The 27,212-nt window shown below is 41.3% G+C and overlaps 1 protein-coding gene and 1 long non-coding RNA gene across 2 annotated transcripts in view; both read left to right on the top strand.

Annotated features, from left to right (window-relative positions):
* bcl3 (BCL3 transcription coactivator) overlaps positions 1-20,798 on the top strand; it is a 35,150-nt gene extending 14,352 nt beyond the window's left edge. The window contains exons 4-9 of the mRNA XM_073847820.1: positions 9,812-10,019; positions 11,836-11,924; positions 12,063-12,140; positions 12,367-12,534; positions 19,896-19,956; positions 20,035-20,798. Coding sequence (XP_073703921.1) covers positions 9,812-10,019; positions 11,836-11,924; positions 12,063-12,140; positions 12,367-12,534; positions 19,896-19,956; positions 20,035-20,555 — 1,125 coding nt within the window. The 3' untranslated portion in view covers positions 20,556-20,798. The remainder of the gene's footprint in view (positions 1-9,811; positions 10,020-11,835; positions 11,925-12,062; positions 12,141-12,366; positions 12,535-19,895; positions 19,957-20,034) is intronic.
* Positions 20,799-25,269: 4,471 nt separating this feature from the next.
* Positions 25,270-27,212, top strand: LOC141343314 (uncharacterized). Its single transcript, XR_012356722.1, has 3 exons — positions 25,270-25,405; positions 26,121-27,065; positions 27,156-27,212. It is a non-coding gene; the product is annotated as an uncharacterized lncRNA (long non-coding RNA).

The raw sequence follows: 27,212 nt of genomic DNA, 5'->3' as shown, positions 1-27,212 counted from the left end.
TATTTTTTAAATACATAAACCAAGAAATCATATTTTAGCAACTTGGTAAATAATGTTTGTGCTTGCTTCTCAGCTTCCATATACAGTCAACCCCTTAATATTTACACCCTTGGCAAATTCTGATTTAAAGTTACTTTTATTCAACCAGCAAGGTTTTTTTGAATGGAAATGACGCAGGCTTCTCCCAAAAGATAATAAGACGATGTACAAGAGGCATCATTGTGGAAAAAAAATATTTCTCAGCTTTTATTTACATTTGAACAAAAAGTGGCATGTCCAAAATTATTCATACCCTTTGCAAACTGTCACAGTCTATGGGAAAATTCAAAGTTATATACCATTCCAAATAGTCCAAGCTGTTCTAAAGCATCCTAATTACTCTGATTTATTGGGAACAGCTGTTTTAATCAACTCAACAAGTGAAAAACAGAAGCTCTCTGCTGTTGGTTTGTGGACAGTCATGGCAAAGACAAATGAGCTCACTGAGGACCTGCGGCTACGCATTGTGGCTGCTCACAAATCAGGAAAGGGTTATAAGACCATATCTAAATGTTTTGAAGTTCCAGTGGCTACAGTGCAAAGTATTTCAAAGGGCGTGGTTGGAAGCCAAAAGTGACACCTGTGCTGGCCAGGAGGATAGTGAGAGAGGTCAAAAATAATCCAAGGATCAGCACCAAGGCCATCCTGATGAATCTGGGCTCTGCTGGTGGCAACATCTCAAGGCAGACAGTCCAACGGACACTGCACACCGCTGGGTTCCACGGATGCAGACCAAGGAGGACACCACTTCTCCAGATAAGGCACACAAAAGCCCGCTTGACCTTTGCAAATGCTCATCTGCACAAAGAAGAAGACTTTTGGTCTTCTGTTTTATGGCCAGATGAAACAAAAATTGAATTGTCTGGCCACAATGATGTAGCCTTCATTTGGCATAAAAAAGGAGAAGCCTTCAACCCTAAGAACACCATCCCCACTGTCAAACATGGTGGTGGGAACCTAATGTTTTAGGGGTTTTTTTCAGCTGGTGGACCAGGGAACCCTTATCACAGTAAACGGCACCATGAAAAAGGAGCAATACATCAAAATTCTCAACAACAACATCAGGCAGTCTGCAGAGAAACTTGGCCTTGGGCACCAGATAAATGGGCAAAAATACCAGTGGAGACATGCCAAAAGCTGCTCAGCAATTATAGGAAGCGTTTGATTGCTGTAATTGCCGATAAAGGCTTTTCTATTGATTATTGAGAAAGGTATGAATAATTTTGAACATGCCACTTTTTGTTCAAATGTAAATAAAAGATGAGTAATAATTTTTTCCACAATGATGCCTCTTCCACATCGTCTTATTATCTTCTGGGAGACGTCTGTGCCATTTCTAATCAAAAAAAAAAAAATAACTATAAATAAAATAAAAGTAACTTTTAAGTCAGAATTTGCCAGGGGTATGAATAATTTCGGCCTTGACTGTACATATATAATATAAATAGAAAAAAAGTAATAATATAAATTAAATGTGACCCTGGACCACAAAACCAGTCTTAAGTAGCACAGGTATATTTGCAGCAGTAGCCAAAAATACATTGTATGGGTCAAAATTATCGATTTTTTTTATTTATGCCAAAAATCATTAGGATATTAAGTAAAGATCATGTTCCATGAAGATATTTTGTAAATTTCTTACCGTAAATATATTAAAACTTAATTTTTGATTAGTAATTTGAATTGCAAAGAACTTTTTTTGGAAAACTTTTCTCAATATTTAGATTTTTTTGCACACACAGATTCCAGATGTTCGAATATCTCTGTAAAATATTGTCCTATCCTAACAAACCATACATCAATGGAAAGCTAATTTATTCAACTTTCAAATGATGCATTAATCTCAGTTTCAAAAATGGACCCTTATGACTGGTTTTGTGGTCCAGGGTCACAAATAAATAAATAATTATTATTCATTATTAAAATTAAATGTTATTGTTAGTTCATTAACTGTAGTTCAATAGACAATAAATTCCACATAAAATAGCTTTGGAATTCGTGCTGATCTACATGGTTTTCGCAGCAAGATGTAGTAGGAAAAAAGAGAATTAATGTTGGGTATTGTTGGATTAGAAGATTTAATTCACAAAGAACACCAGGCTAGTTAAACCTGAATCTTGTCTCTGTAGGGCATATGTTGGTTAACTGTAATTTCCACAAATATGTTCTTAACTGTCACATGATACCTTTAGCTAAGGTTTAAGCAGAAGAGGAAATTACTCCTAGGGCAGTGTTGTTCTCAGGCAATGCCAGCGAACTGCACATGGTTATTTGAGTACTTTTAGAAGTGCTGGCCTGCCCACTTGTGTGTTCACCACATGCCCACCACAACACATGCAACCTGTGCCCTCCACCTTATCTTTCTCTCATGTGTCAGCAACATAACGTGAGCACACAGACCTGTCGGACTGTTCCCAGGCTTTCACATCCTGTTCTTCTCCTTTTCTGGTTGTGTTAACCCATACTTCCACCAACCGCATTATCAATTACCGCCATTGCATGTCTAGCCAGACCTCAAAAATCACCTCAAATTCATGTTTAGGTTTCACTTGACGTACAGACGCACTCTTTCACACACACAAACAGGAACGCTTGTACATTCACAGGCAGCCGGCAGTTACCAGAAGCTGTGCATACATCTTAGCCACTGGCTGAAACTTGTTTCTGTCAGATTGTTGAGGTTAACTTCTGTGTTATATCCTGTGTTCAATTCTTATTTCCCCAGAAATGTGAACTGCGCATCAGCATGTCTTTGAAGCACAGCTGGAGTTTTGAGTAACTTTTGTTGCAGCATTGCTCAAAAATGACTGTTTTGGTGTTTCCAATCCAAAATTACAGAGTACATACAGTGAATGTTGCGATATTATAACAGCAGGTAGATGCACAGCTGACTAGTATGGTACCGAGGAAAGTGTTACTGCAGCTATCATTATTACTACCACTAGAAATTGTATGTGCCAGAATGACTTGTATCACAAATTCTTAATTTCCACTCCTCACTTTTGTAAAACATGATTGTCCTCCCACGTCTATCATGAACAAACACTGGCACTGACATTTGAAATGCACATGAGAAAAAGCATGCCACGTGTTTGGTGTGTGTGTGTGTGTGTGTGTGTGTGTGTGTGCATGACAAATGTGTTTTTATGACAGGTGTTGCCTTTTATCAGTCAAGCAAGACCACAGCTGATGAGTTGTTTGCATGGCTATAAGTAAATTCAGAAGTGTATGTTTTTATACTATTATGAGTGTATGTGCAAACACAGTTAAAGTGGCTGCTGCATGCATCTGAACTTAAGTATCCTCATTCCGAGAAGTCACATGACCCCCCTCACACCCTGGGTTGTTTCTCAACATACCTTGTGTTGAGGTTGCAGGGTATTAAAAGGGACTTTCCCTTGCGCTAACTCTCTCTCTCTCTCTCTCTCTCTCTCTCTCTCTCTCTCGCACTCACTCTTCTGCAGCCTTGTAACAAGCTTATCTTTTATATCCTGAATTATAAAAAATGCTTTTACCACATGTTAAAGACCCACTGATCTTCACAGAAAGGCCATACAATGGCCTAACTATATATTAGCACTCAATTCAAGTGTAACATAAAATCCAAATAGTGCCTACTTCCTTAAAGCATGTTCCTGGTTTCATTGTGATTTGTTGATGCATGTTAATCTAAACATCGTTATTGTAATCTTTAATTAAAATGTCAAAATGTGCTCTTGTCAGCTTGCTAATGAATGTTAATCAATAGACAAATAGCTACCTTGTTGGAAAAAAAACAACAACTAAAACCAGCATAAACGGTCTTGCTGGTCTCCCAGCCTGGTCAGAATGGTACATTGGCTGGTTTTATAGGGGTTTTGGGCACTTGTCAGATGGTCAGGCTGGGGAACTAAATGGCTGACCAGCCTAAAACCAGTTGAAGACCAGCTTGGCAAGTCTAGAAGACAGTAGTCTAGAGCAGTGGTTTTCAATCCTGGTCCTAGGGACCCACAGCTCTGCACATTTTGTGTGTCTCTCTAATTTACCACACCTGATTCAGTTCATCAGCTCGTTAGGAGAGAGATCCATGTACTTAACTGAGTGTGTCAGATAAGAGATACATACAAAATGTGCAGAGCTGTGGGTCCCTATAGGACCAGGATTGAAAACCACTGGTCTAGAGGACTGGCTTAGAACAGCAAGCCCTATTAGGCTTCTTTAAGATGGATCTTTCAGGTATTTAGCATAAGTTTATCAAATTCACATTTTAGATCTAGCTTTTGGTTAATGTTAAAGGAACACTCCACTTTTTTTGGAAATAGGCTCATTCTCCAACTCCCCCCGAGTTAATAAGTTGAGTTTTATCGTTTTGAAATCCCTTCAGCCGTTCTCCTGTTCTGGCGATATCACTTTTAGCATAGCTTAGCATAGATCATTGAATCCTATTAGACCAATAGCATCACGTTCAAAAATGACCGAGTTTCGATATTTGTCTTATTTAAAACTTGACTCTTCTGTAGTTATATTGTGTACTAAGACCAATTGAAAATGCAAAGCTGCAGTTTTCTAGGCCGATAAGGTTAGGAACTACACTCCCATTCCGACGTAATAGTCAAGGAAGTTTGCTGCCGTAATATGGCCGAAGCAGGAGCAGTAATACCACGCAGCACATGTGCAAATGCTAAACTAGCTGGGAACTCATTTCTGATAATACTCCGCCTGCTTCGGCCATGTCACGGCAGCAAACTTTCTTGACTATTACACCGGAATGGAAGTGTAGTTCCTAATCTTATCAGCCTAGAAACTCGCAGCTTTGCATTTCCACCGGTCTTAGTACACGATATAACTACAGAAGAGTCAAGTTTTAAATACAACAAATATGGAAACTCGTTGGTCATTTTTGAACGCGATGCTATTGGTCTTATAGGACCTAAATCCAGCCTAAACTTATTTTCTGGTCTCTTAGCCTGGTCAGACAGATCCGTTGGCTAGTTTTGGTTACTTTTCAGATCATCAGGCTAGGGGACCAGATGCATGATAAGTATAAAATCAGTTAAGCATTAGCTTGGCCAAATCAGATAAGACCAGCAAACCATCTTATGCTTGTTTGAACTGGCTTTAGCAAAACTCATTTAGACCTGGTTCCATTCTGGCATGTGTAACAGAGGCCAGCTGGTGAGAGCTTTAGTGTCCTTGTAAGCGTGCCCGCCTCCCATGCTGGCAACCCAGGTTCGAATCCTGCTGGGAACAGGGTGGTTATGACCGCAGGGGTTACATTGGTTCCGTGACCCAGATGAACTGAGGTTTAGAACGATGAGTTTAATGGAGTCCAGCTGGTATGAGCTGTGCTGGTAAACTTCACTCCCCAAGAGGCGCACTAGCAACTGATGCTAGAGGCTGCTGTCTTCAGTGTCCTTGTTAGCTTGCCGGACTCCCATGCCAGCGGGAGGGGTTACACTGGTGCCGTGACCTGGATGGGAGTGAAGTTTAACAGAGGCCAGTTGGTAAAAGCTTTAGCATCCTTGTTAAGGCGCCCACCTCGCATGCCAGCGACCCAGGTTTGAGCTTTGCTCAGAGTGGGGTAGTTAAGACCAGAGGGGTTACATTGGTGCTGTGACCCGGATGAACTGAGGTTTAGGAGGGTGAGTTTAACGGAGGCCAGCTGGTAAGAGCTGTGCAGGTGGACTTCACTCCCCTCATCTGAAGAGGTGCACTAGCGTCTGAAGCTAGAGGCTGCGGTCTTTAGCGTACTTATTAGCACACCCACCTCACATGCAGGCGACCTAGGTATGAGTCCTGCTTATAACGGGGCAGTTAGGACTGGAGGGGTTACATTGGTGCCGTGACCCAGATTGGAGGTAGGTTTAGCAGGGTTGTGTTGGTTGCGTTGACCTGGATGGGACTAGGCTTTATGGGAGTGAATGTAACAGAAGCCAGCTGGTAAGAGCTGTGTGGGTAAATTTCACTCCCCTGATCTCAAGAGGCATATTAGCGACTGAAGCTAAAGGTTGCTATCTTTAGCGTCCTTGTTAGCACACCTACCTTCCATGCCGGCGACCCGGGTTCGAGTTCCGCACGGAGTGGGGCAGTTAGGACCTCAGGGGTTACACTGGTGCTATGACCTGGATGGGAGAAAGAGTTAGGGGGGGTGAGTGTAACAGAGGCCAGCAGGTAAGCACATTAACATCCTTGTTAGCATGCCCGCCTCCCATGCTGGCAACCCAGGTTTGAGTCCCGTTAGGATCAGAGGGGTTACAAGAGGTGCGCTAGCGACTGACGCTAGACGCTGAAGTCTTTAGCCTTCTTGTTAGTGTGCTGTACTCCCATAACGTGATGTTGTTTCGATTCCCGCTCGGAGTGGGGCAGTTAAGACCGAATAGGTTACATCTGTGGCATGACACAGATGGGACTGAGGTTTAGGGGGTGAGTGTGACAGAGGCCAGCTGTGAGCTGTGTGTCTTTGTTAGTGCCCTCACCTCCCATGCCGGCAACCCGTGTTCAAGTCCCACTTGGAGCAGAGAAGTTAGGACTGGAGTGGTCACATTGGTGCCATGACCCAGATGGGAGCAAGGTTTAGGGGATGAGTGTAATGGAGGCCAGCTGGTAAACCTCACACCTCATTCCCCTGGTCTCAAGAGGCACATTCGCGACTAATGCTAGAGCTGCTATAGCTGGTCTTTAGCATTCTAGTTAGAGGCGAGCCGGTAAGAGCTGTAGGGTGCTTGTTAGCTTGCCCACCTCCCATGCTGCCAACCCCAGGTTGTAGTCCTGCTCGGAGCAGGGAAGTTAGGACTGGAGGGGATACACATATAAGACCCACTTTTCATGATCCAAGCAATTCTCCATTAAAGGGGTCCTATTATGCTTTTTCACTTTTTGAACTTTAGCCAGTGTGTGGTGTGTATGTTTGGGCACAAAAAAACATCTACAAAGTTACAAATCTCAAAGTCCACTCCAAAGGGAGATATTTAGTTTTAAAAAAATCCCTTTTCAAGAACTACAACGAAACTGCTCGTTTGGACTGCAGCGGTTGTTTTCCGGAGGCTATTATGTCACAATGTAAATCCCGCCTACTGAAATTCAATTCGTTGGCGTGTGGGGGATTCGCCTAACTTTAGCCATGTATTATGGACAGCCACTTTTGGGATGCTTCAGCGAGCCCCAGGTCGGCTCATTTAAACATGAGCTTTAACTAAAGGGTCCACAAACTTCTCTGGTAGCCGTGCTGAAGCCGCGCCGTTCACGTGTGTGGTACAGAGGGTCCAAACACATGCAGATCCGCGGCTGATGTAAACACGAACATTGACTAATGATCATCCGTGGACGCGTCGGTGCCGCGCCGCACCGTAGACTAATCTATTTACTCTGTTCGCCAATCGCAACGCAGTGGAACTGCTGACCAATCACAATACATTTGGATTTTCGGAAGGTGGAACTAGGAACTAATCAAGCCGTTTGTGCCAGCCTGGGGAGAAAGCTATTGTAATAATGTAAATTATGTGAAATATTATGCGTTTTTTGAACCACCAAGCATGACAGCATGTTCAAGTACATCCCCAAAACAAAATAAAGACTTTGTAAAGGAGCATAATAGGACCCCTTTAATAGTGCAAAATACAATTTATTTTGAAATAATTGGCCTCTTTAAATACATTCCATAATGGTATTAAAATGGATTTAATTTCAAGTGTGACATACATGTATTAAAACAATTACTTGTTATCATTTTGCTGCATGCATTAAGTGCACTATTTATTTTTCATGTATTTTCTTGTCTTTTTAGGTTTTGTTTCAACCCATTCATCAGTGCTGAATCATGTAGGCTTTAGTTTCAGTTCACTGATCTGTGTCATGAGTCTTCCCCTCAATCACTTTCCTTATTCATCCAACATTCCCCTCTTTTTTCATTCTTTTTTTTTTTTGTTTTTTTTGTTTACACAGGAATGTGAATCTGAGGGCACACTGCAGGGGAGAGGAAAGGGATTTTCCCTCTCTGATCCATCTCTTCCCTTCATCCGTTTGCTTAATCATTTCTGGCTCCTCCTTTCCCTTCCTGCGTCTCTACTCCCTCCTTTTACAAGCACTTACAGTTTCTCTTTAAACCTTTATTGGTTGGTTATTGGTCAGTTACTGCAGGTTCATTGGAATTATAAAAAGAGAAAGGTACTATTACGCTAGAATTTCTCTTCTCAATGTAATGTGATGTCCTTTCTTATACAATTTCCTGTTTCAGGGTTTGCCTAAAGAGGATGTGAGTGTGTTTTATCCATCGCTGTTCCTAGGTTAGATTTGGGCACAAAGAAAAACCCATCAAATTTTATGTGTGTGGTAACATGTCTTCTAGCACATACATACACCAGCAAGTGTGTGATGCTTGGTGAGTCAGACAGGATTCAGGGAAATAGGAGCGTTGTTTTCATAGGAAGGGAGGGCCAAAGGCATTGTGACACCAGAGGAATTTCTGTCTTCATTCTCACTGTACTTTTTTTTCTGTGCCTTACTGGAACATCCTCCCTCTAGTGTCAAACCACCCCCCTTCGTTTGTTAGCCTAGAGCCAACTTTACCTGATAGCTGATCTGAGCTGATGATAATCTTTAGCGGGTATAATTAAAAACCACAAACCTCTCTTTATCTTCCAATCTTATTCTGTCAACAAAACAGATACATGAAAGATTATTTGACTTAGTGTGCAGTATTAGCTTCCCATATTAGCAAAAATGCTAATATCCAGTGTGTTTTTAGTGGATGCAAGATTACAAATTTACCTTTTCAAGTTGTTCATGTAGTGCTTTATTTTTGCTTCCTTGAAGGATCTCTAAAGAAACTAGGGCTGTGTGTTGTCATCCTGACTCAGTTCTTGTCGGTTAGGCTTGTTGGTTTATCTCTTGTACTTTATTATTTAACTGCTGCCAACGAGACTAGTTCTTTCAATAAGATTTTACCTCAGGTGAAGGAGGCGAAATAAACTCGCCCATGATTGTTTTGACCAAGATTAACCAACTGTACGCTCACCAAACAGACACAAGTTTTGGCTTGTTATGGTTATGTAGGATAATGTTTCTAAGTTATAGGTGAAATTTAAATAATTGTTGATATTTTTCAATACATTTATCACTCTACTTACTCGATTTATAATACACAGAGCCATAACCACCAGACATTGTAATAATAGTTGTGGTAGTTTTTCAATCGAAATGTTAAATGACCAGCAGTAATATCCAGCGATGCGAAGTAACTTTTTAAAAGTAAATTTCCCAGTTTTAAATTGTACTTTTCTTAAATTCATTTAATTCCTTTAAATCCTTAATTTATTTAAATAAAAAGAACCATTACTACCCCTAAAAAATTTGGTCCTCCACCAGTGTTCAAGTCATAATTACGGCCTTGGTTGTACATGTTTGTTTGCGTGTGTTGGATAAGTCACCTTAGGGTTTACAAAGGGGCGTTAGTCCAATTTAACTCATTATTATCAGATCTTTAGAACTGACCTTTAACCTGTTAGACAAGTTCTAGGTTAATAGCTACGGTTACAGGAATCCATACCAGGATGTGACTCAACCGATTAGCTCAAATACACCTGAACACCATATCAGAAATCTGAGTGGTAGATTTTTGAGATATGCTGCTTAAATATTGACATGTAATAGGAGTCATGGGAGTTTTGAGTATGCGGTCTAAATATAATTGTGCCTTAAATAGACTGTGGATTTGATTGACAATCAGTAAACTGTCTTTCTCTCTCTCTCTCTCTCTCTCTCTCTCTCTCTCTCTCTCTCTCTCTCTCTCTATCAGACACCATTGCACTTGGCCGTAATCACCCATCAGTCAATTTTGGTGAAAGCTCTACTGGATGCAGGTGCTGACCCTGGAGCTCTGGACCGTAACGGACAGACGGCGCTGCACCTGTGCTGCGAGCACCAAGAGGCCAACTGCCTGTCTGTCATCCTCAGACACTACCCCCAAAACCCCTCGCCCCATCTGGAAATCAGGAACTATGAGGGTAAGTGCTGGACCTAGATCTACATGAGTATACAGTGGTGTAAAAGTGTTGGCCCCCTTCTTGATTTATTTTTATTTTTTTTTTGCATGTTTGACACACTTTAATATTTCAGATCATCAAAGAAATTTAAATATTAATCAAAGATAACACAAGTTAACAAAACATGTAGTTTTTGAATGAAGTTTTTTTTTTTTATTATGAAGGGAAAACAAAATCCAAACCCAAATGGCCCTGTGTGAAAAAGTGTTTGCCCCCTAAACTTAATAACTTGGGCCACCCTTAGCAGCAACAACTGCAATCAAGCGTTTGCGATAACTTGCAATGAGTCTGTTACAGCATTGTGAGGGAATTTTGGCCCTCTCTTCTTGGCAGAATTGTTGTAATTAAGCCACATTGGAGGGTTTTCGAGCATGAACCGCCTTTTTAAAGTCATGCCACAGCATCTCAATAGGATTCAGGTCAGGACTTTGACTCCAAAGGCCACTCCAAAGTCCTCATTTTGTTTTTCTTCAGCCATTCAGAGGTGGATTTGCTGGTGTGTTTTGGATCATTGTCCTGCTGCAGAACACAAGTTCGCTTCAGCTTGAGGTCACAAACAGATGGCCAGACATTTTCCTTCAGGATTTTTTGGTAGACAGCAGAATTCATGGTTCCATTTATCAAAACAGCTACCACCATCATATTTTACCGTTGGTATGATGTTCTTTTTCTGAAATGCTGTGTTACTTTTACGCCAGATGTAATGGGACACACACCTTCCAAAAAGTTCAACTTTTGTCTCGTCAGTCCACAGAGTATTTTCCTAAAAGTCTTGGGGATCATCAAGATGTGTTCTGGCAAAACTGAGACGAGCCTTTATGTTCTTTTTGCTCAGCAGTGGTATACGTCTTGGAACTCTGCCATGCACTTTTTTCACACAGGGCCATGTGGGTTTGGATTTTTTTCCCCTTCATAAAAAAACCCTTTGTTTAAAAACTGCATGTGGTGTTTACTTGTGTTATCTTTGATTAATATTTAAATTTGTTTGATGATCTGAAAAATTAAAGTGTGACAAACATGCAAAAAAAAAAAAAAAAATCAGGAAGGGGCCAAGACTTTTTCACACCACTGTATGTGTATGCATTTTTGTGTGTGTAATTTTTTGTAGCATAATTGGTTTCAGGAAAATGTTATTTCATTCACATATGGATGTGCTGACACCTAACCTTTCTCGACTATGGTCCGGTTTAGTACAGCATTACGAACAAATACATAACCATAAAGTCAGTCATTATGCAACACTTCTGAAAATTATACATGACTTCAGAAGGCAGAACTTTTTTTGCTGTGCGTTTTGTGCCACTGGAGGGCAGTAGACAGGAAAAGAGCTGCTGGTCATGGATTTCCCTGCATGAATGTGTGATTATATTTTGAAGTATATTTGTTTATCAGAAAGGAGAGAAGTATATCGCCATCTAGCTTTATTTGTGAATTCTGACACAGTAATTCCCTTTTGTAACAGTAAAGTAGCTACTCAGAAAAAAATATTATTCATGATGCTGAACTAAACACTTTTGTTTCATATTTTATTATTTTGTTTTATTTTTAGGTCATTGTGGACCTAAACAGTCCTTAGACTTAGTATTGGCTTCATTCATGCGTATGAAATGTAACATGAGACATTTCCTGTTGCTTTCACCATTCAAAAAGTCCCTAGAAACACAGTGAGGGGGTATATTAGTGCTTTTGTGTATTTTACCCACTCAAACATGTCCAAACTTGTTTCAGTGGGTCATTCATCATGTTACACCCTGAGGATTTTAATGTCTAATTTAAGGTCTGACACCCCTCCACCTGGCTGTGCAGAATGGAGACAAAAAGTTGGCAAGAATCTTACTGAAGAGCGGAGCTGAAATCAACGCAGGGGTCAGTGCTTGTCATCATTTTCACTCCCTGTTATGTTTTCCAATGTGATGTTATATTTTCCTCATGTATGAGTTATCCCTTTCTGTTTACTGCATAGGCTGTTTGTTTAATGTGTCTCTTTTTACTCTTTTATCACAGGATAATAAGAGTGGTCGAAGTCCATTGGTTCATGCTGTAGAAAACAACTTTACTGACATGGTCAGCTTTCTGATCGAGGTGTGTGCACATGTTTTTTTTTCTGTTGAGTTCACTCCTCACACGTCAAAACTGATGAGTCATCACTTTTGTCATAACCTGTTCCTTTCATTTTAATCTTGTACTTCTCTGTTGGCAAGCACAAGGCTGACTATGAGCCTAAAATCTTTATTACTCAGTTTTTGTCTGTGAGTTTCAGCTGTTATTAATGTTTACAATGTCAATTTCTGTGCGCTGTGTCTTTCAGAGTGGGTGTGATGTGAACGCACAGTCCTACAGTGGGAACACAGCGTTACACAGCGCCTGTGGCAGAGGTCATATTGAAATTGTCAGGGTCTTGCTGAAAAATGGAGCTGACAGTAGTCTGAAAAACAACCATAATGACACAGCCATCATGGTTGCAAACAACAAAAAGGTAAGAACTGAGAGAGTGAATGAATGAGGCATTTATAAAGCACTTTATTGTGTACTGCTGTACACAAAAAGCGGTTTACAAACATTATAAAGAGGTTTCTCCACACCACTCACCAGCTACAGGATGAGAGGAGAGAAAGTGATAGAGCCAATTCAGTGGACGGGATTATTAGGAGGCCATGATTGAAAAGGGCCAGTGGAGGGAATTAGGCCAGGACACTAGGGATATACCCCTACTCTTTACGAGAAGTGCAATGGGATTTTTAAATGACCACAGAGAGTCAGGACTTTGGTTTTATGTCTCATCCAAAAGACAGCATTATATAAAGAATATAAAGAATAGCAGTAGTGTATTTGGATGTTATGGTAGTTTTTAGTTCAGTGATTATTATATATATGATATATTATAAGTTTGGAATCAGTATCGGATTTTTTTTTTTGGTAAAAAACTTTTTTTTACCACTTTTTGCCTTTTAGAAAGAAAGATTGGATTAAAAATGCAAGAAATTTCATAAATCATTAAAATATTGTTAAATAAGTAATTGTTATTGATTTACCTCTGAAAAAAATATATTTACAGTGTAGATATAAGCAAAATCTTAATAGGTTAATATAACCCTTCTAATTAAATTATTATTACTGTGTTTTGGTAGTGACAAATTTGGGCAGAGGACAAATATTCCAAAACTTTCTAAAAATACAGTATGGTAATAAACTGCAAATGTGTATCCAATGTGTTCCTTTGATATTATACAATTTGCATACATACAATTTTTTTTTTATTATTTATTTATTTATTTTTCATTTCTAACTCTGGAATATATCAAATGCAAACACTGCCTACAAGTGGTGATTCACAGAACTTTCATTGTTCAATTTTATTGTACATATTATTGCATATTAATTACCAGTCAGCAAAGATGGATTATTGTTGGTTGTCTGAAGCCCCATGGAGAACTTTTCTTGAAAAAAAATATAAAATAATAATATTTAATTAATGAATTAATTAATTAACTGAAACGTTACATTTTGCAATTGTCTTTTAAAATCTCTGAATTTGAACTTTAACATAATTACAACATTATATACAAAATTATGCTTGAAATGCTTTAGCTTTATGTTACTAAAAAGTATTTGTGATAAATTTTATTTGTCATATCTTTAGTATCATATCTGTTAGTATCAATGTTACATCATTAAAGGGATAGCGCAACCTAAAAAGAAAATTCTGTCATTGATTATTCACCCTTGTGTCATTCCGAAACCGTAAGACCTTTCATCTCAGAACACAAATGAAGATATTTTTAATAAAATCTGAGAGCTTTCTGACCCTGCATAGACATCAACGCAACTGTCACGTTCAAGAACCAGAAAGGCAGTAAGGACATTGTTAAAATAGTCCATGTGACATCAGTGGTTCAACCTCAATTTTATGAAGCTAAGAGAATAGCTTCTTTAATTAATGACAGAATTTTCATTTCTTTTGGATGAACTGTCTCTTTAAAGCCTTCAGAGATAGTAGCTCCCCCCAGTAGCGCCATAATCCATCCATGTGTATCAGCATAACTTCTGTAACTCTTCTAAACAAGTATATATTTCTGTGGTTCTCTTTCAAACAATCGCTCGGTATCTCACTATGGGAAACGCCCCCAGGCGTGATAGACTATGGAAGCACCAATTACACCACGTCTGTCCGGAGGATAGACCAATCACAGCTCATACAAGGAGCCCACCCCTCTCCCTATATATACAGCTGTGATCCCCAAAAACGGCATTCTTGTTCTCTTCCCCGTGAAGACTTTCCTTTAGCACCTAGGCTGCGCTGCTTCAGTTTACAAACGTACCGTCAAGGTTGACGTTGCCAAACGCAGTGCAGTCCAACGGGAAGAATCTGTTGCGGATTCTCTGCTCGTCACTGAGCGCATCTGCAAAGAGAAAACCTGTTGTGGGTTATTTGCTCGTTACAGAGCTCCTTTGCTAATAGCCAAATACTGAATTTTCCTTCTTACCATGTCCGTGTCCAAGATTGCGGCGGAGAAAGGGAAGGAGGCCCCGTCACGCTCATGCCCGGCAGCGTGTGGGTTCATGATCTCGGGCCGGGATTCGCACCCGATGTGTATCGCATGCATGGGTGTCAAGCATGCCCAAGCTGCGTTGGCAGATACAGACAGCTGTTCGCACTGTCGCGTAATGCCGGCCAGGGTTCTAGAGCGGCGGCTTCGGGTGGCTGCATCTTCCAAAGAGGATCCGGTTCTCTCCGCCGTTCCTTCTTCAGCGAAAGGGGCTCAACCCTCTCCCCTACAGGATACTCCTTCCTGGGGGGATATTATGGATTCAGAATCCCCTGAGTTTACGCCGCTTTTCGACCAGCAGCTGCTGGCGGAGGGCGACGAGATCGAAGGGGATGAAGAAGAAGACGAGGAGATGTTAGCTCGCCTTCTGCGAGAAGAGCCGGATGATGAGGAGGATGATGCTATCCTGTCTGCAGCCCAAGCATCCAGGCCAGTGAGCGCGCTAAGTGGTGATATGGCGTCGGCAGTGGGAGATTGCGACTTAGTTGAGGTTTGCAAGCGTGCAGCAGCTAAGCTTGACATCCCGTGGCCTGTAACTCCCGGGGATCCGGGAGTTAAGCGTGATATCTATGACGGTAAGAGGCTCCCTTCCCGCCTTCCCCCGGCGAAACAACTGCTCCCTGCTTTGCCGGCGTGCATAGCAGAGATGAAGCGCTCATGGGATAAACCTTTTTCCCATCGCGTGCCCGTCAAGGGCTACTCATCTCTTGATGTGAATGAGATGGAGGGGCTCGGGCTATCTAACCCGCCCACGGTCGAGCAGTCAGTGGCCCACCACCTGCATCCGAACAGGCGGACTACTCTCTCATCGGCCAGCCCCTCACTCCCTGGGAAAATGGAACGCTTCACCGCTTCCATGTATCAAAAGATGTATAAATCTTCGGCGCTAGCGGTGAGAGCGCTTAACGTCACTTCATTGTTGACGGCTTATCAAGCGGAGTTACTGGAGGAGCTGGGCACACAGCTCGATGCCGGTAACCCAAACCCGACGGTTTGGGAGGAGATCTGTAACATAACAGATCTCAACCTGCGCACCTCACGGGGCGCGGTGCAAAGCTGCGGCCGTACCATGGCTCTTTCCGTCGCAGGCGAGAGATCGCTATGGTTAAATCTATCGAGTATCGGGGACAGAGAGAAATTAGATTTTCTTGACGCTCCTGTGGACTCGAGTGGGCTGTTTGGCCCGGCTGTCGCGGCGATGAGACAGAGGTGCGATCTCCAGAACAAGGAAGGGGAAGCATTTGACATCTGTCTGCCACGCAAAAGAGCTTCCCGCCCTCCTGTTCCCCCTCGGCCGGTTCCTCCGACGCAGAACAGGAGGTTTGTGAACGCGTCCAGAACTGCGAAAACCCCGAGCACAGAGCAGTCTCCCGCCCCCCCGCTGCTTCAAACGTCAAGCCATGGGGAAAGCAGTCATTCGCGGCAGCGGCTGCAAAGTCCAAGTCCGCTAACCCTTCTAGTAAAAAGAGGAGGGATACCTAGGACGCAATCTCCGCAGAGGAGGGACGGGCAGCACCTAGGGTTTCCTGCGATGTCCTCTCCCGAGTCCACCATGTCGGTTCCCCCACCCGCAAAGAAGCGGAGGAGGTGGAGTTTGAGCGGAGAAACGTCTCTAAGTTGTGTTCGGGCCGGTTCAGTTTCCCCGAAACACACAAGGTTTCGTGGATTTTTAACAGAAATCCCGCAAGTTCAAGTGCCGAGAACGCGGCCACCGAAGTTATGTGGTCAGATGAGTTCAAGCACAAGTTCTCGAGTGAATTGTCACAAATCACTTCAGCCCCTGGGTTCACAACTAATAAAAAATTCCCTGTCGCATCCAGGCTCCATGCCAAGGGCGCGGGAAAACAAAAACATAATATCAATGAACCAACAAATATTAATTCGGTCTCTGGGCCACACAGGTCCTGGCCGTTTTTCTCTCTGTCCACTAGAGGGCGCCAGCGCTCCATCTATGGAATCGGTTCATCTGAACCCTCTGGCTCTTCATCAGGAGGCATGGAGAGAGTGTTCTCCGCACCCGTGGGTCCTTACGACTGTAACCAGAGGTTACAGGCTTCAGTTCGCTGTAAAACCCCCTCCTTTCAACGGGGTTATAGCGTCTGCAGCAAACGGGAATTCAGCTCGGGTGTTAGAAGCGGAAATATCCTCCCTTCTCGAGAAAAGAGCTATAAGACGAGTTCCAGTGGGGGAAACTCAGAGGGGTTATTACTCCCGTTATTTTCTAATTCCAAAGAAAGACGGGGGTCTGCGCCCGATACTGGATCTACGTGCTCTAAACAAGCACTTAAGGGAGTACAAATTCAGGATGCTCACAGTCATGACTCTCACTCGTTCAATCCGCCGGGGAGATTGGTTTGCCACGGTCGATCTCAAGGATGCGTACTTTCATATAAGCATCTATCCGGCGCACAGGAAATATCTCAGGTTTTCCTTTCAGAACGAAGTGTACGAATTTGTTACTCTCCCGTTCGGGCTCAGCCTCGCTCCACGGGTGTTCAGCAGATGCATAGAAGCAGCATTATCTCCTCTGAGACACAGGGGTCTGAGAATATCTGCTTATTTGGACGATTATCTGATCTGCGCTCATTCGCGGGAGCGCGCGGAGCGAGACATAGAGATGCTCACGTCTCATCTCACGAATCTGGGGTTCAGGATCAACTTTGCCAAAAGCCAGCTGATCCCGTCCCAGGAGATAGAGTATCTAGGCTTGCGAATAGACTCGGTGGAATATCGCGCTATGCTCTCGAAAAGGAGGATAATGGCGTTTTATCAGTGCCTAGCCCAGTTTCGCGTGGGAAACCTGGTCTCGTACAGGACCTGTCTCCGCCTTATGGGCATGATGGCTTCGTCTCTGTCTGTGGTCCCGCTGGGCTTGCTGAAAATGAGGAGCTTCCAGCATTGGGTTGCAGCGAAGCGTCTGTGCCCACGCCGGCACCTCGCACGCAGAGTGAAAATTACCACGGAGTGCGTGATGGCGCTTCATCAGTGGAGAAACCCCTGTGTATTCCGGACAGGAATCTTGATGGGGAACGTGTCTCTGAGAAAAGTAGTGACTACGGACGCATCCCTAATGGGATGGGGAGCTGTTTTTCAGGGCAGATCGGTAAACGGTCGTTGGACGCCGCAAATTCGCAGACTTCACATAAACATGCTGGAGTTAATGGCAGTCTTTCTAGCGCTGAAACATTTTCGCCCATTCTTGGAGGGTTTTCATGTTCTAGTCAGGACAGACAACACAACGGTGGTGGCATATATCAATCGCCAAGGGGGAACGCGTTCGTTGCAACTGCACAATCTAGCGCGCAAGCTGATTGTCTGGAGCGCAGCGCATTTCAGTTCGCTGCGCGCAACGCACGTACCGGGAGTCCTGAATGTGGGAGCGGGCCTCCTGTCGAGGGGCAACCTGTTATATGGAGAATGGGTACTCCACTCGCAGGTGGTGAATCAGATCTGGGAAATTTACGGCAGGGCTGCCGTAGATCTATTCGCCTCGCGAGCAAACGCAAAATGTCCGCTGTATTTCTCTCTCAGAGACGAAAATGCACCCTTGGGTGTGGATGCACTGGCACACCCGTGGCCGAACGTGTTGCTATACGCGTTCCCACCACTGAGTCTAATTTCTCCCACCCTAGACAGAATAAGAGAAAACGGATTATCTCTCCTTCTGATAGCCCCTCATTGGCCAGGGAGGCTGTGGCTGGCAGAGATTGTCCAACTCCTTTGGGGAGAGCCCTGGCAACTCCCGTTGCGTCGGGACCTGCTGTCCCAAGCGGAGGGGCAAATTTTTCACCCCCATCCGGAACGAATGAATCTTTGGGTCTGGCCCGTGAAGGGTTGAATCTAAACGCACTCGGACTTCCCCAGGAGGTCATAAATACTATACAGAGTGCTAGAGCTCCATCAACGCGCTCGCTGTATGATTTGAAATGGCGGGTCTTTGATGACTGGTGCACTCGTAAAGGAGTTATTCCTTTTCAGTGTGCGGTGAGTGAGGTTCTCTGTTTCTTGCAAAGCTTACTGAACAATGGGAGAGCGTTCTCTACCATTAAGGTTTACCTGGCTGCAATTTCAGCCTGTCATGTGGGCTTCAAAGGAGTTTCAGTGGGCCGGCACCCTCTTATAGGCCGTTTTATGAAGGGGGTGAGGCGTTTGAGACCAGTGTCGAAGCGACTGGTCCCATCATGGGATTTGTCTATGGTCTTGAATGCTTTGACTCAGACCCCGTTTGAGCCTCTGGAGAGTGTTCATATTAAGTTCCTATCATTGAAAACGGTCTTACTACTTGCTTTAGCCTCAGCTAAGCGAGTGGGGGAGTTACATGCCTTATCGGTTCATCAAGCATGTCTAAAATTTAGTCCGGATGACAGCAAAGTTACACTGCTGCCAAACCCAGCTTTTGTTCCCAAAGTCAGTGATTCAGCTTATAACTGCTCTGCTTTGGAGTTACGTGCTTTCCACCCTCCTCCTTTTTCTTCTTCAGAGGAGAGGAAATTACACACTTTGTGTCCTGTACGAGCGTTACGCTTTTATGTAAACAGGACACAGTCGTTCAGGAAAAACGATCAATTATTGGTTTCATGGGCCACTCATTGTAAGGGTAAGCCGATCTCCTCGCAGCGCCTCTCCCATTGGATGGTCGAGGCGATCGAACTAGCCTATACATCTATGGGTCTTCAGGCCCCAGAGGGCCTTCATGCACATTCCACGCGAGGTATTTCTACCTCATGGGCCCTGTTCAAGGGGATTTCGGTGGGAGATATTTGTGCAGCGGCTAGTTGGTCTTCACCCCATACATTTATCAGATTTTACCGTCTTGATGTCACTGCGCCTTCATTGGCTCATGCAGTTCTTAGAGTTGGCTCTTTGGAGGACTAAAGTCTTGTCTTCCCTTTTCGAGTCTGTTCAGGCGGCTTCGGAAAGCATGCGTTACGGGAGTTGGCTATATCATTCCCATAGTGAGATACCGAGCGATTGTTTGAAAGAGAACATTAGGTTACTTGCGTAACCCCGGTTCTCTGAGAACAGAGCGAGGTATCTCACCAGGCTTCCCTTCTCGCATAACACGGGGGAAGAGCGTGCTTAGAATGCCGTTTTTGGGGATCACAGCTGTATATATAGGGAGAGGGGTGGGCTCCTTGTATGAGCTGTGATTGGTCTATCCTCCGGACAGACGTGGTGTAATTGGTGCTTCCATAGTCTATCACGCCTGGGGGCGTTTCCCATAGTGAGATACCTCGCTCTGTTCTCAGAGAACCGGGGTTACGCAAGTAACCTAATGTTTTGTTTTTAGGTGTCGGATGTGCTGCGTGGGAGGGGAACTCGTAGCTGCACTGTGAAAACTAGCAGTAATGGTAAGCATCTCTCTGGAGTGACTAGAGTGAATTTATTTCTAAACACCTTGTTTAAGTACATTTTGCTCTTCTGTTCAGGCTCTCTGTCCCCTGGCAGCTCCAGCCATTCTCCCCGAATGACTCCCACTTTTCAGCGCAGTGCGTCGCATTCTCCAGTGACACCAGTTTTACCCCGAAGTCAGTCAGCGGAGAGCATTTCAGAACGTCAGTCACCGATGAACAGCAATGAAAAAACACTGCAAATGTTGCCACGGACACACCATAATGTAGCAGTGGACAACAGGGCAGGCTACGGAATGGGACTCCATCATTACCCATATCTGATACCGCCTGGGTACGATCAAATGAAGCCCACTGTCTCTCCTATCCAGAGAAGGATGCTAATTGCAGAATGCCCTATTTACTATCCCCATGCTATTCAAACGCCTTCATATTACTCAGACGCACAGATCATCTTACTCCCCGGTTTCCCTATGCCGGTCACTTATGGCTCTCCTTCACAGGGTGCCGTTAACCAATCACGGCCATCCAGTCGCAGCAGTGACCAATCAGACATGTCTACCGTGAGTGTAAACAGCGAAGAAAGAGGTGTGAGTTGATAGTTGCTGGATGTTTGGTCATCTTAAAGGGATATTTCACCCATAAATTAAAATTCGGTTATCATTTACTCACCCTGATGTTGTTCCAAACTTGTACGAGTTTTATTCTTCTGCTGAACACAAAAGAAGATATTTGATGAATCTTGATAACCAAACACCATAGTTTAGAAAAAATACTATTGACATCCATGGATACCAGCAACTAGGCTGCCCTCCAAAGGCAAAGCGCAGTAACTACACATTTGGTCAAAATTGAGTTAAGGCTTAAAATGGGCTTTGTCTCAAAATTGCAGTAACTACAAAATCCAAACTAATACCAAGGCAAACCGCAGTAAGTGATGTTACTGCGTTCTAGCTTTGTTCTCCCGGCTTTGACACTGCATCTGCGGTCTGCCGTTACACAATATCCAAAGACAGGTAAGGAAGATGGCAAAATATTAACTCCCAGCAAAGCAAATGACAGCTTTATAATTATTTTACATTACCTAGCCAGCCGCTATCAAATTAATCAAGCATTTTAGCCTACCTGCTCTGCTCCATTGAAGGCAATTATCAGCTCTAACAACGTAATGATAATCTGATTTTTTAATCGTGTAAATGTTTTTTTTTTTTTATTTAGACATCTCTCCACATTTCAGGTAGCTGATCAAATTGTAGTGACTGCGGTTACTCCTTCAAAAGTTAGCTGGTTTCAGTAAACTAATATTTTTAGGCAAAGTTAGCTATGCCTCCTCAGCAAAGTGACAACCGGACTAGCGCCCCCGGCATCAACGGTATTGAAATAGCTATCAATCCTCCTGTGTTTGCAATCCGCAATTTGCAAACTATGTTTGATCATATAATTAAAACAGAATTTAGATAGAATTCAGCCTTAAAATGGCAACCTAATTAAAAGACTGATACACCTGCTTTTATAATGATGGATTTATTTGCATAATCAGTAAATTTACTAGAACTCGGCAGTTTAATTTGTGTCCTGTCAAATTCAAAAATAACAATCTGCATTTCAGTTGTCAGAGTCCATCTTGCCAATCAGTTTTTTGGATTTCACAGATAGTTAGGAATACATAAGAATCCTCTATTTTAATTACTAGTCAAATTATAACTTTAAGGGTATAGATAGCTTAAATAGGAAATGCACACGTTTGAGAATAGCCTACGCACTAGGCTACTTGTTTGTTGTTTTTCTTTTGTTTAAATCTACCCACAACATGTTTGACTGGCTGGTGTAAAAACTTTAAAGGCATTTTTCTCAGTTTCAGTGTTGGCGTAGTTACTGCACTTTACCTTTGTAGGGCAGTAGGGCTGACAATAAATCAATGAGAAATGATTCAGCATCCATTCTTATCTCAAATCGATTCTGAGCTTAGTTTTGGACAGCAGATGGCACTGCTTGCTTTAGAAACAGCCGTGCTCTGCTTGTTTCCAAATCCTTACACACACTTGAACATAAAATAATCATTCATACAATTCGAAAAGGTTGAAGCGAATTACAGGGGTGTTCAGAGTGGGCTGTTTACATTAATCTCGCATCATAAAAGCATTCTACGCACAAGTGCTCTTCAGCACTCTTCTTCGTGAGTATTTGAATGTGCAGATAAAAACTGGATTAGAGCACCATCTGCTGTTAAAATCTAAACTCAGAAACGATTCTAAAGAGAAACGCGATGCATTTGGAATCCTAAGATCTCAGAGTCGGTCCACAACGCGATTTATCGTCGCAGCCAAAATTTATCAGAATATCTTCTTTTGTGTTTAGCAGAAGAAAGACATTAATATAGGCTTAGTAGGTGAATTATCTTACTTCTGCTGAACATTTTTTTTAAGAATGATGGTAACCAAACAGTCATCCAGTGACTTCCATTGTAAGATGGAATGAGATAAAGGTTAATAAATGATGATTTTTGGGCAAATTATTCCTTTAAGTGGTGTTGTTTGAATGTTATGTGTGGGCAAAATACTGACTGATTTATAGCATTTACATTTACATTTTTCAAATACATGTTGATTCTGATGCTATGACCTTTTTCTTAATCAATAATGTGTGAATGTATATTTGTGTTACCAAGTCTTTTGTTACGCATTTGAAATGATTATGGTATTTTGTTTTTCATGTTTTATACAAGGCTATGCTATTTATACTTAAATAGCAAGACAGCAGAAACATCTTTTTATTTTTTCCTGTTTTTGTTTGTGACTTTTTTATTTGTTTTCCATTGAAATTGTGTTTATAGACATCGTTTTGGTTTTCCCATGTTCAGATTTTCCAGGTTTTAGTTACTCAAATTCACATTACACAAATCTTTAATTTCAATAGTCAAAAACTGTACATCACATTTTGAGGCTTTCAAAAAGGTTTTAGGGTACACACGACAGCTGATATCAACCAAGTGCAATGCTTATAGAGCATCCCTATAGAGGTCAGGATACAGTAGGTTTATCTAATGAGCGCACAACTATTGTCAACTATCGTCAAAAATGCCATGTATGCAAAATCTTTAAATTGTGACTTTTTGCCACTATGTGCCAAGTCTTTGAATGGCAGCTTGAAATCAGTCTAATGAAGTTTTGTCACAAATTATGAGTTTTGACTCATAGTGGCTTAAAATTGATAACCTTGTAGAAGGCAACGTGAGGAAAAAAAAGGTAAACTGTAGGATTAAAACCATTGCCAGAATCTTGAGAAACTGTGATTTAAATTATAACCGAATAGGCTTTGATATGAATTTGCCATAATGGTACTGTAACAAGGAGTCAGACTGAGACGTGCGGATCCATTAGCAAGGCTTTATTGAGAAGTGTCGACAGGCAGGAGTAAACGCCAGAAAACAGGAACAGCGTAGGTAATCCGGGAAACAGTTCAATACTCAAGCAGTGGTCGCAATGGCAGGCAGCAGGAATCAATAACGGGGTACACAGTCCAGGGTCATACACAGGAAATCCAACACAGAAATAAACGCTCAGAATTACAACCATACGGAACAATAAGACTTCGCCGAGTGGCTGTGTGTGTGTGAAGCTTAAATGCAGTCAGTGTGATGAGGTGCAGCTGTGAGCAGTAATCAGTAAAGTGAGAGCAGGTGAATGCAGTGATTAGTGTAGTGGCTTGTGGGGAATGAAGTCCATGATGTGTGGTGCAAGAGTTCATGATGACAGGATAGACCAGATACGTGACAGGTACTTAATGGTGATGTTGCTGACAGTTAGGAGAATGTATGAATTTTGCTTTACATATGAATGTGTAAATAAGTGCAGTAGTATATAGTAGTCGAATTCCTTATGAATAAAAAAAAACATATTTTTATACGTTTGTGTGCATTTTATGACTTATATGATCATTTCTTCAATGTTAAGCACTTTTGAAACAAAAAAGATTTGAACATTTTTCTTTTTGCTATATGAAGGTCACATTAAAACTGTATTTGAAACTTTATCCATGACTTCATCATTTTTTAGTACTTTTCAAATGCTTTTTATGCATAGATTTATTTATTTAGCCTACCTTTTATCCAGAATTTTATCTTAACAATAAAATATATTCAATTATTTCATTTCATTTTAAACTTGTATTATCAAAACATAAACCATTTCAATACACTACAAGTCAAAAGTTTTTGGACAGTAAGATTTTTAATGTTTTTTTTTAAAGAAGTCTCTTCTGCTCAAGCTTTATTTGATCCAAATTACAACAAAAACTGTAAAATTTTGAAATGTTTACTATTTAAAATAACTGTTTTATATTTGAATATATTTTAAAATGTGATTTATTCCTGTGATTTCAAAGCTGATTTTTTTAGCATTTTTAGCATCATTACTCCTGATCCTTTAGAAATCATTCTAATATTCTAATTCACTGCTCTAAAAACATTTTTTATTATTATTATTATGTTGAAAATAGCTGAATAGAGTTTTTTCAGGTTTCTTTGATGAAATTTATCAGAAATATAAATCTTTTGTAACATTATAAATGTCTTTATCATCACTTTTGATCAATTTAAACCATTTATGCAGAAGTATTAATTAAATTAAAATTATACGGACTCCAAGCTTTTGAATGATAGTGTATAATGTTACAAAAGCTTTTTATTTCAGATAAATGCTTATCTTTGGATCTTTCAAAGAATCCTGAAAAATATATACAGTTTTAAATGTTGACAATAATAATAATAATAATAATAATAATAATAATAATAATAATAAATGTTTCTTGAACAGAAGCTCAGCATATTAGAATGATTCCAAAAAGAATCATGTGACACTGAAGACTGGAGTAATGATGCTGAATATTTTGCTTTGATCACAGGAATAAAGTACATTTTTGAAAATATGTTCAAATAGAAAGCAGTTATTTTAAATAGTAAAAATATTTCACAATTTCACTGTTTTGCCTGTATTTGGATCAAATAAGTGCAGGCTTGGTGATGATGAAAACATTAAACATCTTACTGTCCAAAAACTTTTCACCATAACTTAAAAATTTGACCTGTCAGTTAAGAGCCTGCTTGATATGAAATATGAAACTTGTGGAGTGTGAAGAAAAGAAATAAACTATTATGAAATTATTTTTTATATACAGTATATTGTGTGAAAAGTCTTTCTAAAGTCCAAAGGGCCGACAGAGCCCTATACGGAGGTGGATTTGATAATGGTACCGCCCACCAAATTCAAACTCTCTCACCTGATTGGTCGATTTCGATTCTTGCGTTCACGTCCTCCGAGATCGATTCAGCGCACGGCCATGTTAAATCTCTAGACGGAAGAGACAAAAGCCACAGCAACAAAGAATTTCTCAAGAAACGTTCGAAGAATTAATCAAATCCTCGAAGATTCAAATCCTTCAAAATTCGGAGGTAACAAACTGGGACACCATTATCATTAAATTAGACGGTTATCCTTCCCAACGTGCACAGCGGGTCTGTCTTGCGCTCTTGTTAGCTTTCAGCTAAGCTAATCTGCCTTAACAATGTAACCGCTGGCAGGTTGAGCTAGCATGCTCTTTAATAGTTTTAAATATAGTTCACCGGTATCTCACACCTTAGGAAACACAGTTCACAATGTAACGTTGCCCAGAAAAATGTGCTGCTTTGTGTTGTTCTTATTTAATGTTGGGCACTGCCTGCCTGAACCCACGCGTTAGATCTGAATCTGAAAACTTTTGTCGATAAACCACCTTTGTGCTGGTGCTTGTCGGCTAGCTCAGTTAGCTTGGCAAACAACTCATGACGCTCACGCAGACTTTTCCCTTCGAATCTAATCGTTAAACCCTTAAACCCTAATCCGCTTCGATTTGTATTAGATGTGTTATTAATCCAAATTATCATGAATTCCATGTGCTTCCGCACTTTTAGTAAGTGTTAGAAACTGTTAGCTAAACGTGGGTGCTAGCTGAATGTATTGAACGAATTATTACTGTATAACGCTATATATGTTCAGTTTAATATAATCCAAACACATCTGTTCAGATGTATTTAAAGACAAACTGTGAAACTAATCCTTTACTCGATGCCAGAAGTAATTTATGCTTGATTGTTGCTCATTTTGTGTTATATGTTCAATATTTGGCAGGTGTTCCAGAAATTCCTCCACTAAGTGTTCAGGAACTGTGACAAAGTGAGGAAAAACGAGACCTCGTGAAGCCAAGAGTGGAAACATTTATGGACTAATAACGTTATTTTGGACTCCTGCATTGACTTTCAGTTTGAAATCCCTCAGTTTGGAGTTTTTCAGCAGGTTAAATAGGAGCAAGTGACACTGAGCAAAGTTTGAAAATTCCTCATGACGAAAAAATACGGGAGTTTTAAGAGCACATCAAGAACCTTTAGCTGAGCCTTGTGCTTTTGAATGTAAATACTTTATACTTTTTTTTTGATACCAAAAGGAATACAGAGGGTACTACAGTATTTCTGCAATCCAGCTGTTTAAATAAAAATAGAAAAAAAAAGTGAATACTTTGTACATTTTCAGGGATAACGTAAAAAAGTGACTTTTGAAAAGCATTAATAGATTTTTTTGCTAACTTGCATTTTTGAAAATCCTTGTGCAAGACTTGAATTTTACAAGTACCTGTTTGCTAGTTATTTTGTACGTTGGCTATAGGCTTGTGATATATTTATTCATATAAATATAATTTTCTCCTTTTTTGGGAGAGCTTATTATAAACAATTGTTATATGTCAGACACTCTTCTTTTTAAGAGGTCTGTACGTACCAGAAACTGTTTACACAAAAGCGCAGTGAGCGTTACAGTAAAACAGTTTAACGAAAAGCTGAAAAGTAGCAAAAAAAAAGGCAAAAAAGATTACTTTGTTTGAAACTGTTGAGGAAAACATCTGACAATGGCTACAGCAAGAACGGAGATCCCTGCTTCAGTCATGCCAATGAGCAAACAGAATGGACAGTCCAAGCCCATGACCCTCCAGACAGGATCGCTTTCTTCCTCAACACAGTCAGGAAAAACACCTGTGATGCCCCAGAAAGGAAGCAGTATACCCCAAAGCAGTGGCGGTATCAGGTAGTCTTTTATTGGTTCCTTTTGAGTTTGCGTCAATTAAACTGTTTGTTATGAGTACTGTTTAAAGTCGAATTGAACAATTTCTTTTAGGTTTGGTGATGACTGGAAGAAGTGCCTGCAGCTTCCACCGAAAGACATGAGAGTGAG

Source organism: Garra rufa, chromosome 9, assembly GCF_049309525.1.
Source record: "Garra rufa chromosome 9, GarRuf1.0, whole genome shotgun sequence".
Classification (NCBI taxonomy): Eukaryota; Metazoa; Chordata; class Actinopteri; order Cypriniformes; family Cyprinidae; genus Garra; species Garra rufa.
The sequence above is the reverse complement of the archived record's forward strand: the minus strand, read 5'-3'. Positions and strand labels throughout refer to the sequence as shown.